Here is a 17,275-nt window from a genome sequence, read left to right as displayed (position 1 = left end):
TCCCAGAGTCCATTGAATGAACAGGCTAGACCTGCGTAGCCTGCCCTGGCGGAGGGATCCCAGGTGTCTACCTGAGGTTTTTGTTCCGTTTTATGGAGGCGTTGCACAGCTGCAGCCACTTGCCGACTGGGGAGCAGTCCAGAGGTCATGACCAGCCTCAGCCAGAAGAGTCTGCTCTGCCTCTCGCAGACCCTGAGCCTCCCAAATCTCCCACCTCCCAGAACAATCAACTGCAGACGCAACAGACTCGCTCCAAACAAGGAGGCCCTCAACATCAACAACACCACAAACTGCCTAATAAGAGGGAGCGCAAGCGTCTCCGACATCAGAGGCAAAGTGTTGATTCAGACACCCCACTGTCGGAAGAGGGTAAGCATGCAAAGGCAGAGGCAACACAGACTAGAGTGTCACGGACACCGTCTGGGGGGACCCCGGCAACTCCCTCCTTATCAACCACCTCCACCCAGTCTACAGAGGCTCCTGCCACAGAGGAGAACCAGGAGGGCACCCTGAAGCAGAAACGGGAGCATAAGCCTGGAAAACCTGGGAAATATGTGTGTTCTTACTGCGGCCGTGCCTGTGCCAAGCCCAGCGTCCTGCAGAAACACATCCGATCCCACACTGGAGAGAGGCCCTACCCCTGTGCTCCCTGCGGATTTTCTTTCAAGACCAAGAGCAACCTCTACAAGCACCGGAAGTCCCATACCCACAGGGTGAAGGCCGGCCTCACCTCTGGAGAGCCCAGTGCTTTAGAAGAACCAATGCCTGTGTCAGAAGATGAAACCAGACAACCATCGTCTGCTACCTCCTCTAACTTGGAGAGACATGGCAGTGTTGCCAATGAGAAGATGCATGAAGACACAGAGAGGTCTAAAGAACAGTCCAGTGGGATGGACAACTCCTACGCCGTCAAGAAGAGGCTGGCCATGCGTTTGAGCCGAGGGAAACGTGGCCCTCTAGGCTCGTCTGACTCGATCAGTTCCTCGTTGGGTATGGCAAGTATAGGGAGTAGAGGCAGCACAGAGTCTGGCTATTTCTCTCGCTCTGAGAGCACTGAGCAGTCGCAGGACATCCCACCCAATGCAACAAGTGCCAAAAGCTACGCAGAGATCATCATGGGGAAATATGGCCGCCTGGGCCACCTCCAGAGGATGTCCCGGCATCAGGACCAGCAGCCTTCTGGAAGCCAGGGACAGCAGGAGAAGAGCAGCCCGTTCACAGTGCCCAAGAAACAGGTCATTGACCACATCACCAACCTCATCACCATCAACGAGGCTGTGGTGGACACAAGTAAGATAGACAGCGTTAAGCCCAGGAGGTTCTCTCTGCCTAGGAGAAGTAGCAATGAGTCTAGCTCTAAGGTTACTCTATCTCTGAAAGAGACATCGGTAGTCCACCACAGCACCAAAAACACTGGAGACCCAGGATTTAAGAGCAGTGGTTCCATCACTATGGGAGTTCCGTGTGAGAAGTTCCATCATCACCAGTCACTACACGTGGATTCAACGGCAGGCCTGTCACCCACTTCCATGGCTCCTCTTCTGAGAAGCCTCTCTATGCCCTCTGCTGCTAGTTCAACTGATGCCTCCTCTGACGTCTTCCCACGAAACTTCCGCCTTAGCCAATCTTTCGATGAACGGTCTGAAACACAGTCTCGCCGCACTGGGATGCTACGACGCCAGCCTGCTATCGAACTACAACCCGGTGCTGAATTGACTAAAGAGGAACATAGTTTACACAGTAGCTCCAACACACTCTACAATCACAATATGTCCACCGTGCCTCCCGATCACAAGCAATGTCAACCAGAGCCGTACGAGTGTGAGACCTGTGGCGTTGGATGTAAGAACTGGGAAGGTTATAAGGCACACAAGAGAAGTCTTTGTATAGCACGACTTCCCCAAGAGAGTCTTGGTACAACAATATGCCAGCTGGACCGTTCACAGTTGATACACTATCCGATTAGCAAACCAGGGACTTTGGCAATGCGCAAGAGAAGGAAAGAGGAGAGTTTTGAATCTGATGATCCATCCTCTCCTGTGTCTTTATCTATACCCACCTTCTCCATGTCGGTGCAAGGCAGAGACAGAAAAAGTGTAGCATGCAATAGAAACTCATGGCCATGGGTAGAGCAGGAGCGTGGAGACACATCAAAATGTTTCTCAGTGATTCAGCATACTAGTTCATTTGAGAAACAGGACCCTTTGTTTACAGAGAGTCAAGGTAAAGAGGAGGCGCATTTTAGTTTTCCATCTCATGAGGATGTGTCTCAGAAACATCTGCAGGAACACTCGTCCAAACCAACACCTCGCAAACTGGTGCGCCAACACAATGTTCAAGTCCCGGAGATATTCATCACTGAGGATTCCAACACCAATGTTATTGAGTCTGTTCAGACACAGTCAGAAACGACATCCATAATGCCTAAACAGACTGAGAGGACAGACGAGTTCCAGTGGCCACAGAGGAGCCTCACTCTGTCTGGGGTCCCCATCGAGAAGCTGCCTCCGAAGAAGAAACGTATTCGTCTGGCCGAGGCCGCCCAGTCTTCAGGGGAGTCCATGTCCAGCTTTGACTCCATCTCCCTGCCTCGCAGCCCCAGCCAGGACAGCTGTGCATCCCACGCGTCTAGCCGCTCTGCATCCTTCGAGGAGTCCACCAGACCTGGAGACATGGAGACCCTGGCTGGGACACCATTGAGAAGGTCTAGGGCCCCTAACATGTTGACCGTCCCAGGGCTGCATCTTCACAAAAGGGAGATGCGGCGGTCGGTCTCAGAGCAAGCACCTCACGACCCACAGCAGCAGTCTGTCCTGATGGCGATGTTGGAGATGCGAAGCAAGTCCTTTGACTACAGCAGTTTGTCCCCTGAGCGCTCCGCGGCCGGCTGGAGTGACAGACGCAAATGTCTCCTCATGAGACACACTGCGGTCAAGGACCCAGAGGAGGAGCAGCCTGCCAAACCTGCAGAACTAAAGCGGAACCCCAGTTCCTCCATTTCTGCCAAACACACAGCACTAAAGGTGAACAATCCTTCTCACTGTAGCCCCAGTCCTGACCCTGTCAGTCCCAGCACTTCTTCCAAACTAAGCCCAGGTCCTCGACACCTTAGTGCGACTGCTGGTTCCCCTCTGTCAGGAGAACCCACATCATGTAACCCTGTCCAAACTCTTTGCCAAGAGCCCCCCTCACAATGGAAACTGGGTCAAAGTATTCATTTGACTGGACATTGCTCTGAAGTCCTACCCTCAAAGAACTCTGTAGAATCTCCTAACCGCCTCCAGAGGGTAGACCCATCACCTCTCTGTTCAGGGAAACCTCTAATTATCTCCCTCCGTCCTGTCCACACCTACATCCATCCTGCCCAACCCCAACCCTGTCCCGTCTACCCTCCCCACCCCCTCTCCACCCAGTGCCCATTAGGGATAGCTAGGGCCCACTACCTTCCAATGTCCACAGGCCTGAAGCTGGAGATACCAGTCCCAATTCACAGTCATGATGGACATTCAGAGTTTGTAACACATCCTCCGCAGATCCTCCACCCTCACCCTAACATCTCACGTAGCCCAGAGTTACTCCGGCTCTCTATATCACCAGCAGTAGCAGTAGTCCGGCTACAGGCAGACACCAACACCCTAGCCAGTGCCATATACACCACTCTGTCCCAAACCACAACATCTAGGTCCCAGGAACCTGTGTGTTCTGGGTTAAACAGTGGCCATAGAAATTCCCCAATGCCTGAACATAACAGCCACCTGGTCATGTCTCTGCCTGTAAGTAGCAAGATGTTGTCTGGGACTCTGCTACCAGTCAGCCAGTTGGCTCTGCCTCCAGGCAACCACTTGGCTTTGCCTCTGCCTTCAGGCAGCCAGTTGTGGTCTGATGAGGGCTGTAGATCTCCGGGCTCAGGGTGCAACAAGCGATTGTTGTCCCCTTCAAACAGTGTCGATTTCAGCCCTGAGTCCAAACAGCAGCAGAAACGAGTGAAGGAGGAGGAAGAAGAGGAGAGTTGTGTAGGAAACGTAATCGTGGAAACGTCCACAAAAGAAGAAAAGGTTGAGATTCCAACATGTTTACCTAGGGTGTGTACTCCAATAAGTCCAGAAAGACCTTCATATCCGACCCTCCAGTCCACCACCTCTCACAGCTGGTGTTATCTGAACTACATCAAGCCAAACCCCTCCACCTCGACTGACCACCAGCCCTCAGTGTACTCCTCCTGGTCTACCAGCGAGTTTGACCCCAATCCTCCAGGCCTCTCCAGCAAGACAGCCCTGTCCCTGTTGGACTGCAAGCAGAGGGTCTGCCCCACCATCTACACCATGTCTCCCATGTCATCCACCCCGGCAGAGACCCCACCAGAGCCCACCGGCATGAAGACGCCATGCCATTCTGAGGTAAAGAGACTTTACTGGAGGCCTCCTCATAGAATGGTCAATGTGAAATGTGCAGTACTGTATGTATTTATTTAGCCTTGTCCCATACTGTACTATGTGCTGTAGTTTTTTACTTTATTTTGTATATCACCCAATACACACAATACAGTTTGGCCTTATTTCTCATTTCAAGCATGTAGGCCTATATTGTAGATTGTAATGCCACAGTATAATTTAGATAAGTGCTGAAACACATAAGTTATGATGAATCCCCCCCCCCCCCCATCCCTGTCTCCTTGGCCTGATCTTGCTGGAGCAGGGTTGGTGAATTTGCCCTGCATGTCTCTCTCGAGTGTAGGTACATGCCACTCTGCCCGGCGACAGCCACCGTGTCGAGACAACAGAGCAAGAGCAGTCCGCAGAGGGCAAGGAGCTAAAGAAAGAACGAGAGGAGGAGGAAGAGAAGGAAGAGGAGGAAAAAGAAGCAGAGACCCAGTCAACCAGCAAATGTAGAGAACCTCCAACTCGAATCTGGATCTGTGAGGGAGGGTGAGTAGGCTAGGACTGATTACATTTTACTTTTGAAATAACACTTAAACATTTAAAGATGCAAAGCATTATTGGCTTTACATTCATAGAGACATGAGAAACGACACTCAGCCTTACAGGTTTTGCTCTATACGGTACAAGGCATGCTACTGTAAGCTACAAGTCATAGACAGTGAGGGTATTGGGTCTCTGTGTTGTGTATGGAGAGCTGTGAAATGTTGTCGTTCCCCTCTGCAGGACATGAGGGGCTAAGGGTTGTCTGTCTGACTACACCAACAGAGCCCGTCTGTTGAGTGGCCCTTGCCAGGAAATGACCAACAACTACCCAGCTTCCTCTACTGTACCCTGTGTAGAAGCTCAGTTACACCCAACACAGTCAATGGTTCTGGTCATTCAGCTGTAGAGGGAAATAGTGGCCAATTTCATTCCCGATTTCATTCCCATTTTAGATGGTGATTGATTGAATGAATGAGAACCTTGAGTCTATTTACATGATTTCTCTGTGCATCTGGGTTTATGTGTATCTATTTGTAGACAGAGAACAAGAGGGGCACTATTTTCAGAGGAGAGAGTGGAAGGTGTTTGATACTAACTCTGCTTCTCTAGTGATGGGACTTATGTAGGATGTGTCAGATAGGAGAGAGAGAGAGCTCTGAGAGCCCGAGAGCGCTCTGATTCATCTGTCTTCATTTACAGTAATCCACACAGCTAGATCGAATCACACTGTTATGAAGCAGACATAACTGAAACTCCTGAGAACACTTGGTCTCCTCCATCATATCTGTGAATGTGCAACTGAGGTGCCATCTGTGTGTTCCTCTGCATCTCTCTGAGTACCGCTGGGAACCTGTTGTTGTTGTTGTCGTGACTCAGGTTCACAGCCTTCTTCTCATCAGTCACAACCCAGCTAGCACATAACGTTCTGAGGACCAAATGTTTCTTTGAGCTTGGTGAGAGTGTGTTTGTCCAATCGTTATTTTGCATACAACCTTCCCATGACCTTCTGGGAATAGTGCAGAATAGTTGCTTGGCTTTGGAACATTCTCAGCACATTTTAAGGAACTTGACAAAAAATGTCTTTATTTTTCTTGGTATTTCATTAATTTAACAGAACGTTTCCTAAACATTCAAACATGGTTACATTCTATTTCAATCTTGGTAATGTTCTAGGAACGTTTTCCTACTGGTTTGACATTGGGAATGTTCTTAAATAGTTCAGAGACCGTTAAGAAACAATGTTCTTCTGTGGGAGACTACAAGTAAACTTTAGTAATGTTCAGAGAACATTCTAAGAGTGTTATTTAAACGTCTCAGAAAAGCTTCCCATAGGGGGCACAAGGGCAAGTGCCCCGTCAGCATTGTCCTGTTTATCATTTTTTTCAGATGTTAAATTAAAACCCCTTAGAGTCGATTGACGCATCCGTGCGTCACACCGTGATGTCATTTTGAATATCTACCTGTGTGTTTTTGCTAGAGACTTACAGTGGCTGCAGCTCAATCCCTTCTTTCTGCCAATATAAAGTTTCTGTCTACTTCATAACATGGGGCTTTTAAAAGCTGTGTTTTTCTACAGTTGAGAGGATCTGGACAAGAAAATCGTCACCAAATCGTCTGTAGAACCCAAACCGTTAGAGCTACAAACTAAGGGGATGAAAGAGGAGACTCTCATGCACTCGACAGTGTCGTTTGTTTTGCTCTACGACATCCGCAAGCTTTACGGCAGTCGTCTGACCTCTCTGATGCAGACATCCTAATTTCAAAGATGTCTTCTCACAAAAGCAACTGTCCGGACCGAACTGTTTGAGCTCACTAATATATCAACAGGGGTTCTAAAATTCAAAATCAAATAGCGAAATGATCCATTTTATGACCATCCTAAAACAATTCAAAAAATTAGCTTAGTAGATATTGCGATCTAAGGGCTTAGACCTACAGGGTCTTCACTTTTAAGCCCACGTTTTATCATAATAATTTATAAAAAAAGATCTGTCAGCTGTATTTTGCAGAGGGGGCACACTGACTGGACCAGGCAAAGAGTACCTTCTTGATTAATAAATAAAACTGTAATACAGCCACCTAGCAATTTTATGAAGTTGGCTTTAACTAGTCAGCTAAATAGGTTCCGAATCTCCCAAACGCATAACTAGCTACCAAGCCATTTCAGGCTGTCAATCAAGTAAGAGTAGCTTGTCTAACTATCTTACACCTCAGCTCCACTATAAGCGTTGCGTTGCCATCAGCGTTGTGTGAATGAGACGTTCTACTTGCTACACGTTGTTTTGAGAACTGCGAGGAGCAGAGGGGAAGCGCGTCTTTATTCTATTGTCCCCTACCGTACCATATTCATTATTTATGCGTAAGTACAATAGCTTTGGTCAAGTTTTTCACAAGTACTCATTCAATTGTTGCTAGTGCTTGTACTAAATTATCCTCTAATTACACAAGTTGCTTTTGTTTACATTGTGAACCTACTCAATGTAGCTAGTTAGCTAGAGTTTCTGCTAGCTAGTAGCTTCTTCACACATCTTAGTGCAATAACCAGCGGTGTATAGTCGAGGCCATGTGCAACCAAAATAAACTGTATTTCTCATGATTTCAATTCACAAGATGGAATGAACGGATGCGTCAGCCTTCGAGAATTGAGCCATCGAGAATTGAGCCTTCGAGAATTGAGCCATCGAGAATTGAGCCTTCGAGAATTGAGCCTTCGAGAATTGAGCCTTCGAGAATCGAGCCTTCGAGAATCGAGCCTTCGAGAATTGAGCCTTCGAGAACTGAGCCTCCGAGAATTGAGCCTCCGAGAATTGAGCCTTCGAGAATTGAGCCTTCGAGAATTGGATGCAGTATAGCAGCTTTTATTGATTTTAAAGGAAGCATTTCCTCGATGGCTGACGGCAATGCCGGACGCCCGATGGCTATTGTGTAGCAGGGCCATTAACTGGCATCCCTGCTAGCAAGAAAATACTAAAATTGTCAAGAGGTATGCTTAGATAACCTATACAGAAAAATATACATTTGTGACCTAGAATAAGGCATAATGATTATGCCTCTAGATTGCAGGAAATGTCTGTAAAGGTGTTTGAAAAATGTACAATTACGGAGCCGTCCACCAGACCACCTCCCCTCCATCCTCATGTACTTCGCGCCCCCTTTTAAATTCAGAGAATATTCAGAGAATGTTCTATTAATGTTATTTAAAAATGTATACAGTCCGTTCTCAACATCAACAAAACGCTCTCTAGCCTCTAACTTGTTACGTGTGTTCAGGTGTGTAGGCCGCGCCCACTAATTGGCCACACATTCAGGAAGTTATTCAAAAAACTCAAAATAACCTGTAATTTCCATTCTCAGAGCATTAATAAAAACTCCCAGGAAATATTTCAAGGAAACAGAGTAAAACATTCTAAGAATAGGCTAAATGTCCACTTCTGTTCTCAGAACTTTTAAACATGGTTCAGTTTTACCGGTCAGGAAATGTATTGCTTCGTTCCCACTACCAATGTGAAACCAAAAACATACATTCCCACAACTTCCAATAAGCCCAATGTGCTACCTGGGAATGACTCATCTCTCTTCCCTGCTGTGCTGTGTGGAGCTCTGAGTCCGCCAATTCCATCTGTTCGGGCCGTTGTGTGTGTGCTGGATGATAAGACAAAGCAGTGAACAAGAGGAAGTCAAACAATGACCTTTCAGTATGGCTACATTTCGGGGGAGTGAAGGCTGAGTGAGGGAAGATTTAGTGTAGGCTGTCTCTCTGAAGATAAAGCTAGGGGCAGGATCTGTGAATGGGTGTCAGAGTAAGCTATGAATTGCGTGGGTTGGTGGCCATCAATATGCCTAAAAAGGAAAAGCATAAATAATTTCAAAGACCTTATTTAAGCAAACCAGGCAGCACCATTTTCTTGTTGTTTGAATTTACGGATAGCCAGGGGCACACTTCAACACTCAGACATAATTTACAAACCAAGCATGTATGTTTAGTGAGTCCTCGTGATCAGAGGCAGTAGGGATGACGAGGGATGTTCTCTTGATAGGTGTGAATTGGACCATTTTCCTGTCCTGCTAAGCATTCAAAATGTAACAAGTATTTTTGGGTGTCAGGGAAAATGTATGGAGTAAAAAGTTTTTTTTTTTTAGGAATGTAGTGAAGTAAAAGTAGTCAAAACATTTTTATAGTAAAGTAAAGTACATATATCCCAAAAAACTGCATAAGTAGTACTTTAAAGTAGTTTTACTTAAGTATTTTACGCCACTGCACACAGCTAGCCTGCCCATAATGGCTGAAACAGTGCTAGCCTGCCCATAATGGCTGAAACAGTGCTAGCCTGCCCATAATGGCTGAAACAGTGCCAGGGAAAATGTATGGAGTAAAAGCACATTATTTTCTTTAGGAATGTAGTGAAGTAAAAGTAGTCAAAAAATAATAATAGTAAAGAATAGATATCCCAAAAAAACGACTTAAATTGTACTTAAAGTATTTTTTTTACTTAAGTACTTTATGCCACTGCACACAACTAGCCTGCCCATAACGGCTGAAACAGAGCACTACCTAGCCAGTTGTTTTGGCTACTCTTAGTCAGGCCTGCCTAATCTAAGCCTATGTACAGTGCCTTGCGAAAGTATTCGGCCCCCTTGAACTTTGCGACCTTTTGCCACATTTCAGGCTTCAAACATAAAGATATAAAACTGTATTTTTTTGTGAAGAATCAACAACAAGTGGGACACAATCATGAAGTGGAACGACATTTATTGGATATTTCAAACTGTTTTAACAAATCAAAACCTGAAAAATTGGGCGTGCAAAATTATTCAGCCCCTTTACTTTCAGTGCAGCAAACTCTCTCCAGAAGTTCAGTGAGGATCTCTGAATGATCCAATGTTGACCTAAATGACTAATGATGATAAATACAATCCACCTGTGTGTAATCAAGTCTCCGTATAAATGCACCTGCACTGTGATAGTCTCAGAGGTACGTCAAAAGCGCAGAGAGCATCATGAAGAACAAGGAACACGGCCTCCCGGGTGGCGCAGTGGTTAAGGGCGCTGTACTGCAGCGCCAGCTGTGCCATCAGAGTCCTGGGTTCGCGCCCAGGCTCTGTCGTAACCGGCCGCGACCGGGAGGTCCGTGGGGCGACGCACAATTGGCCTAGCGTCGCCCGGGTTAGGGAGGGCTTGGTCGGTAGGGGTGTCCTTGTCTCATCGCGCACCAGCGACTCCTGTGGCGGGCTGGGCGCAGTGTACGCTAGCCAAGGTGGCCAGGTGCACGGTGTTTCCTCCGGCGCATTGGTGCGGCTGGCTTCCGGGTTGGATGTGCGCTGTGTTAAAGAAGCAGCGGCTTGGTTGGTTGTGTATCGGAGGACGCATGACTTTCAACCTTCGTCTCTCCCGAGCCCGTACGGGAGTTGTAGCGATGAGACAAGATAGTAGCTACTACAACAATTGGATACCACGAAATTGGGGAGAAAAAAGGGGTAAAATTCAACAAAAAAAAAATATTAAAAAAATAAAAATAAAAAAGAAGAACAAGGAACACACCAGGCAGGTCCGAGATACTGTTGTGAAGAAGTTTAAAGCCGGATTTGGATACAAAAAGATTTCCCAAGCTTTAAACATCCCAAGGAGCACTGTGCAAGCGATAATATTGAAATGGAAGGAGTATCAGACCACTGCAAATCTACCAAGACCTGGCCGTCCCTCTAAACTTTCAGCTCATACAAGGAGAAGACTGATCAGAGATGCAGCCAAGAGGCCCATGATCACTCTGGATGAACTGCAGAGATCTACAGCTGAGGTGGGAGACTCTGTCCATAGGACAACAATCAATTGTATATTGCACAAATCTTTATGGAAGAGTGGCAAGAAGAAAGCCATTTCTTAAAGATATCCATAAAAAGTGTCGTTTAAAGTTTGCCACAAGCCACCTGGGAGACACACCAAACATGTGGAAGAAGGTGCTCTGGTCAGATGAAACCAAAATTGAACTTTTTGGCAACAATGCAAAACGTTATGTTTGGCGTAAAAGCAACACTGAACACAACACAACACATCCCCACTGTCAAACATGGTGGTGGCAGCATCATGGTTTGGGCCTGCTTTTCTTCAGCAGGGACAGGGAAGATGGTTAAAATTGATGGGAAGATGGATGGAGCCAAATACAGGACCATTCTCGAAGAAAACCTGATGTAGTCTGCAAAAGACCTGATACTGGGACGGAGATTTGTCTTCCAACAAGACAATGATCCAAAACATAAAGCAAAATCTACAACGGAATGGTTCAAAAATAAACATATCCAGGTGTTAGAATGGCCAAGTCAAAGTCCAGACCTGAATCCAATCGAGAATCTGTGGAAAGAACTGAAAACTGCTGTTCACAAATGCTCTCCATCCAACCTCACTGAGCTCGAGCTGTTTTGCAAGGAGGAATGGGAAAACTTTTCAGTCTCTCGATGTGCAAAACTGATAAAGACATACCCCAAGCGACTTACAGCTGTAATCGCAGCAAAAGGTGGCGCTACAAAGTATTAACTTAAGGGGGCTGAATAATTTTGCACGCCCAATTTTTCAGTGTTTGATTTGTTAAAAAAGTTTGAAATATCCAATAAATGTCATTCCACTTCATGATTGTGTCCCACTTGTTGTTGATTCTTCACAAAAAAATACAGTTTTATATCTTTATGTTTGAAGCCTGAAATGTGGCAAAAGGTTGCAAAGTTCAAGGGGGCCGAATACTTTCGCAAGGCACTGTAAATGGCCAAAGACTGCCAAGTTTCAATGCCACCAACTTGCATTTGTATCTTAGGCTGTCCAAGCGTGATATGAGGGGCTGGTATTTAAGGAGCTTTTAAGAAAAGGCCTGCTCCATTTTAAAAGTTGTTTTATTTAACCTTTATTTAACTAGGCAAGTCAGTTAAGAACAAATTCTTATTCACCAAAACGGCCTATGTAACAATGCAACAATCGACAAACACACACAGACAGCTGATATGGTTTCATGAAAGCTCTACATTGAACCCCTGTAAGGACATCGCAACACCTGTCGCATTCATTTAGTCAAAACATTGCTTTTAAGGCACCAGACAGTGATTAAGTTGAGAAAATGAAGCATGTTAGCTATCATTGTAATTACCGATCATATTAATAGAACAATGTTTTTGTTTTCTGTTTATTTGGAGCAGCTGGTCTGAGCCCAGGGTTTCCTCCCTCTCTGGTGTGTTTTTATTGGCTGGCTGTTCCAAACCCCAGCTGATGTTGCAGGCTCTCTGTGTTTGGACTGGGGCTGGGTGGTGGTGGTGGTGTGAGAGGGTGGTGATGAGGGTTAGAGTCCCACTGCAGGGCACCCACTTCAGCTTCACACAGAGGGGCTTTTATAACCCCAAACCAGAACACCCTCCACCCCAAAAGCACACACACGCACACGCGCACACGCACACGCACACACACACACACACACACACACACACACACACACACACACACACACACACACACACACACACACACACACACACAGGGGTGGACCCCCTAACCAACTGCCAGAGTGTGTGTTCACTGTGTAAGAAGGGTGTGTGCCAAACAGATACAGCAATAAATATAAACTTTAGAGCAGCGTGCAGGTGCTATATACAGTATATAGAACCAATGCTTTTATTGCAGCCATATGGACTGTGGTTTTCATCAGGGGTGGAAATGAACTCACCACTGAAAATTTGACCCGGGATTCAGATCCAAATATCTAAACTTTGGGTACTCTGTTCACTCAGGTTCCTCTCCATTCCTAGAAGTTATTGAAAGAACACTAGCATCAATTCACAAGGTTTATGGTGGTAGCATTACCTGTACATAATAAAACACTAAAATATAACTAAAATTCTCTCTCTCTTGTCCGTCAGCTACAGGTCGAGTGAGGAGTACGTGTACGTGCGGGGTCGAGGCAGGGGCAGATATGTGTGTGTGGAGTGTGGCATCCGCTGTAAGAAGCCTAGTATGCTGCGTAAACACATCCGCCTGCACACCGACTCACGACCCTACATCTGCAAGCACTGCAACTTCGCCTTCAAAACCAAAGGTGAGCTATGGATGGACAGGACTGCTGCCTTGTTGTGGTTACAGATAGACACAGGACTGCTGCCTTGTTGTGGTTACAGATAGACACAGGACTGCTGCCTTGTTGTGGTTACAGATAGACACAGGACTGCTGCCTTGTTGTGGTTACAGATAGTCACAGGACTGCTGCCTTGTTGTGGTTACAGATAGTCACAGGACTACTGCCTTGTTGTGGTTACAGATAGTCACAGGACTGCTGCCTTGTTGTGGTTACAGATAGTCACAGGACTGCTGCCTTGTTGTGGTTACAGATAGTCACAGGACTGTGACTCTCTAGTGGGTATGGATAGGTGGATGGGTACTGAAATGGCTGCCATATTGGGACAAGGCCTCTCTTTTAAAATAGATTTTGAAGGAAAAGTGTACCTTTGACCTGCTCAGAGTTGACATCTCTGTTCATCCAGTGTGTGGTTAGGGACGTCTTGTAATGGTTCTCTGTTGTTCCAGGGAACCTCACCAAACACATGAAGTCCAAGGCCCATGGGAAGAAGTGCCATGACGGGCCAATGACTGGTTCTGAGGCTGAAGAAGGTCAGATGATGTTATATTGCTGTGTCTACATAAAGAATATCCAATAATACTTTGTTATGTTGCCTAATACTTACAATGATTCCACCCCCCCAGACTGCTCAGTCTGGCCAGAGACAGGACAGGACGAGCACCGGTACTCTGACATCAGCGAAACTGAAGCAGACGACGATGACAATGAGTATGATGATGAAGATGATGATGATGGTGAAGAGGAGTCCTGGTCCCATGAAGACCCTTCCACCACCTCAACAAGCCACTTGAAGCCACCCAAACCCCCAGACCAGAACAGAACCACACCAGACCAGGACAGGACCAGACCATCTGGGTCAAGCCAGCCCAGCCAGCCTCAGAGGCTGAATCCCCAGGAGCCAAGCCTCTGTTACCCTACTGGTTCCCCCAGCAAGAAGAGAGCTCTATTCTCTCGGAGGAGGCACCTGGACCCCTGTGGTCACCGCTCCCCATTGCACTGTCCATCACCAACTCCAGCCCTGTCTCCATCCCTATCCCTAACCAATCAGCTTTCTCCTGCTCACTCCCTATCCCCTAGAGCGGACCTGGCCCCTCTCCGATGCCCTTCCCCCAAGCGTTACCTCTCCTCTGTCTCCTGCCATCCCTTCCCCCCACCTCTCTCATCCCTGTTTCCTAGGCATAACCTATCCCCTGCCCCCTCCCACCCCTCCACACCCTCCTCTCTGTCCCTGCTAGGTTGTCATGTCTCCCCCTCCCTAGAGAGACATCCGTCCCCCTTAAGAGGCCTCTCGCCTGTCAGGCCCAAGTCCCCCAGCTCCCCTTCCCCTCAGGCCACCATCCCTGCTCAACACAGAGCCTGTCTGCCCTACGACCCATCTTCAAATCCCCACAGGGACAGACCTGCAAGCTCAGGGACCAGACCTACAAGCTCCAAGGCAAGGCTGGTGAGTATTTCACAGTCTCACTCTGTCACCCCTAGAACACAACACAGACACACTTTGTGTCTGACCTGTGGAAGACTGCTCGGCTCTCTTGTATTTTTGTTGCATAATTGAATTTAACATCTATAACGTGGGGACGGATTGGTTTGATAACCACAGTGCTGCTCACTCACCTGCGACGTGATCTGTCTCTGTTTGGTTAGCCGGTTGGGTTCAGAGATTAAATAAACCCTTTTCTACACACAAAGCAGTTCCTGTGAGGGATAAACAGCCAAATACAAGTAAAATAAACATCCAAAACAAATATAGATACGTAGGGTGGTACATTCAGGGTTATTTTAAAGTCATACCTTTATAGGAAAAGGAAGGAAGGGTAACACTCTACTTTTATATGATTCAAACCGAACCAACAACACAAAACCTGAAAATAATGCAAGATGGTTCCCAAATAGACACAAATGTGTTTGTTCTGAGCAGTCTGTGAAAAAAACGAGTCACACACCTATCATTAGATGTCTGAGATTGTAACCACAAGGACTGTGCCATCAGCCTCTAAATGTGTTTCAATGTCTCAGTCAACTCAGTCAACTCACCTGATATAAACATGGTATGTTTCTTCACAAGTCGTGTTGACATTGTGGTTTGGCTGCGTTGTGGTTTTAACCTTTACACCCTTCCTTCCCCTCTTCCCCTACCAAGCTGAAGAGCTACTCTGTTCAGGAGGACGATGAGGTGCGTCTCCCTCTCCTGTCCCCCAGGACTAGACCATCCCGAGGGGGCCACGGTGGTGTCCTCAGCCACCTGCCTCTCCACTCTCAGAAGCTAGCCAGGACCCCCAACCTGATGATCCCCATTGGGGGGATCCACATGGTACAGCCCAGGACCAGTCGTCACTACAGCCTGGTGAATAGTCCTGTGGCATCACAGAACACCCCTACCCCGGCAAAGATGGACCACTCCAGGACCAGGGGATCTGGACTGGAAGAAGGGCCACTTAGTAGGCCTTCATCGCTGAAGCACCATCAAAACCCTCTGAAAGAGGCTGCTGGGCCTAGCACAAGCATGCACACCAGCTACCAGGACAACAGGGTAGGAGAGGGAGAGGCCGAGGGCAGACTTTCAGGACCTCTCCCAGACAAGGCAGGTGTGGCCCATTTACAGGTGTGCTCAATGAGACCTGAGAATCATGGGAGTTTGAGTCAAAGGGAAGAAACTAAACTACTGTTCACTGGGACAGAGCTAGGAGGCAGCTCACACAGTCCAGGTGCCCAAACGAGCACTTTGTCCAAGGGAACCACACACACAGAAAGAGATACAGATACACACGTTAGAGGAGGAAGTCTTTTTCCAGTGACTAAACAAGGCCAAAAGATGCCATCTTCTTTCCAGACTAAACTCTGATAGGAAGGAGCACCTTTAGGGAACAGTGCAACAGACTTGTCTTGGGTACATCTGATATGGCAGCGGTTTTCCTACATAGGGGATACAGTGCCATATCAGACACAGACATGGTCTCAGAGCTAGAAGCAGTTCTGGTTTTGAGACTGAAGAAGACGGAAAGAATCCAAGTAGAGCACTCAGGAGCGTACGACTTCTGACTATAATGTGTAATTAATTATATTATGTAATTATATGAATGATATATAGATACAGTTGAAGTCAAAAGTCTACATACACTTTAGCCAAATACATTAAAACTCAGTTTTTCACAATTCCTGACATTTAATGCTAGTAAAAATTCCCTGTCTTAGGTCAGTTAGGATCACCATTTTATTTTAAGAATGTGAAATGTCAGAATAATAGCAGAGAGAATGATTTATTTCAGCTTTTATTTTTTTCATCACATTCCCAGTGGGTCAGAAGTTTACATACATTCAATTAGTATTTGGTAGCATTGCCTTTAAATTGCTTAACTTGGGTCAAACGTTTCAGGTAGCCTTCCACAAGCTTCCCACAATAAGTTGGTGTGAATTTGGCCCATTCCTCCTGACAGAGCTGGTGTAACTGAGTCAGGTTTGTAGGCCTTCATGCTCGCACACGCTTTTTCAGTTCTGCCCACAAATTTTCTATGGGATTGAGGTCAGGGCTTTGTGATGGCCACTCCAATACCTTGACTTTGTTGTCCTTAAGCCATTTTGCCACAACTTTGGAAGTATGTTTGGGGTCCATTTGGATGACCCATTTGCGACCAAGCTTTAACTTCCTGACTGATGTCTTCAGATGTTGCTTCAATATATCCACATAATTTCCATCCTCATGATGCCATCTATTTTGTTTAGTGCACCAGTCCCTCTTGCAGCAAAGCACCCCACAACATGATGCTGCCACCCCCGTGCTTCACGGTTGGGATGGTGTTGTTCGTCTTGCAAGCCTCCCCCTTTTCCTCCAAATGTAACAATGGTCATTATGGCCAAACAGTTCTATTTTTCTTTCATCAGACCAGAGGACATTTCTCCAAAAAGTACAATCTTTGTCCCCATGTGCAGTTGCAAACCGTAGTCTGTCTTTTTTAATGGCGGTTTTGGAGCAGTGGCTTCTTCCTTGCTGAGTAGCCTTTCAGGTTATGTCGATATAGGACTCGTTTTACTGTGGATATAGATACTTTTGTACCTGGTTGCTCCAGCATCTTCACAAGGTCTTTTGCTGTTGTTCTGGGATTGATTTGCACTTTTCGCACAAAAGTACGTTCATCTCTAGGAGACAGAACACGTCTCCTTCCTGAGCAGTAGGACGGCTGCATGGTCCGATGGTGTTTATACTTGTGTACTATTGTTTATACAGATGAATGTGGTACCTTTAGGCGT

General features: G+C 46.7%; 1 protein-coding gene across 1 annotated transcript; it reads left to right on the top strand.

Annotated features, from left to right (window-relative positions):
- Nucleotides 1-69: 69 nt before the first annotated feature.
- On the top strand, nt 70-15,872 carry LOC139372675 (HIVEP zinc finger 3a). The gene is made up of 6 exons (XM_071112460.1): nt 70-4,397; nt 4,735-4,925; nt 12,816-12,991; nt 13,477-13,560; nt 13,654-14,474; nt 15,171-15,872. The coding sequence occupies exons 1-6, from the start codon at nt 93-95 to the stop codon at nt 15,870-15,872; spliced, it is 6,279 nt and encodes a 2,092-aa protein (XP_070968561.1). The 5' UTR covers nt 70-92.
- Nucleotides 15,873-17,275: the final 1,403 nt, after the last annotated feature.

This window comes from Oncorhynchus clarkii, chromosome 18, assembly GCF_045791955.1.
Source record: "Oncorhynchus clarkii lewisi isolate Uvic-CL-2024 chromosome 18, UVic_Ocla_1.0, whole genome shotgun sequence".
Lineage (NCBI taxonomy): Eukaryota > Metazoa > Chordata > Actinopteri > Salmoniformes > Salmonidae > Oncorhynchus > Oncorhynchus clarkii.
This window is presented reverse-complemented; position numbering and strand designations above follow the sequence as displayed.

Bases quoted from the DNA above. Each gene is read 5' to 3' on its own strand.
- LOC139372675 (XM_071112460.1), top strand. From the start codon at position 93: ATGGAGGCGTTGCACAGCTGCAGCCACTTGCCGACTGGGGAGCAGTCC. The intron at 4,926-12,815 runs GTGAGTAGGCTA...CTTGTCCGTCAG, and splicing joins ATCTGGATCTGTGAGGGAGG to CTACAGGTCGAGTGAGGAGT. The intron at 12,992-13,476 runs GTGAGCTATGGA...CTGTTGTTCCAG, and splicing joins CTTCGCCTTCAAAACCAAAG to GGAACCTCACCAAACACATG.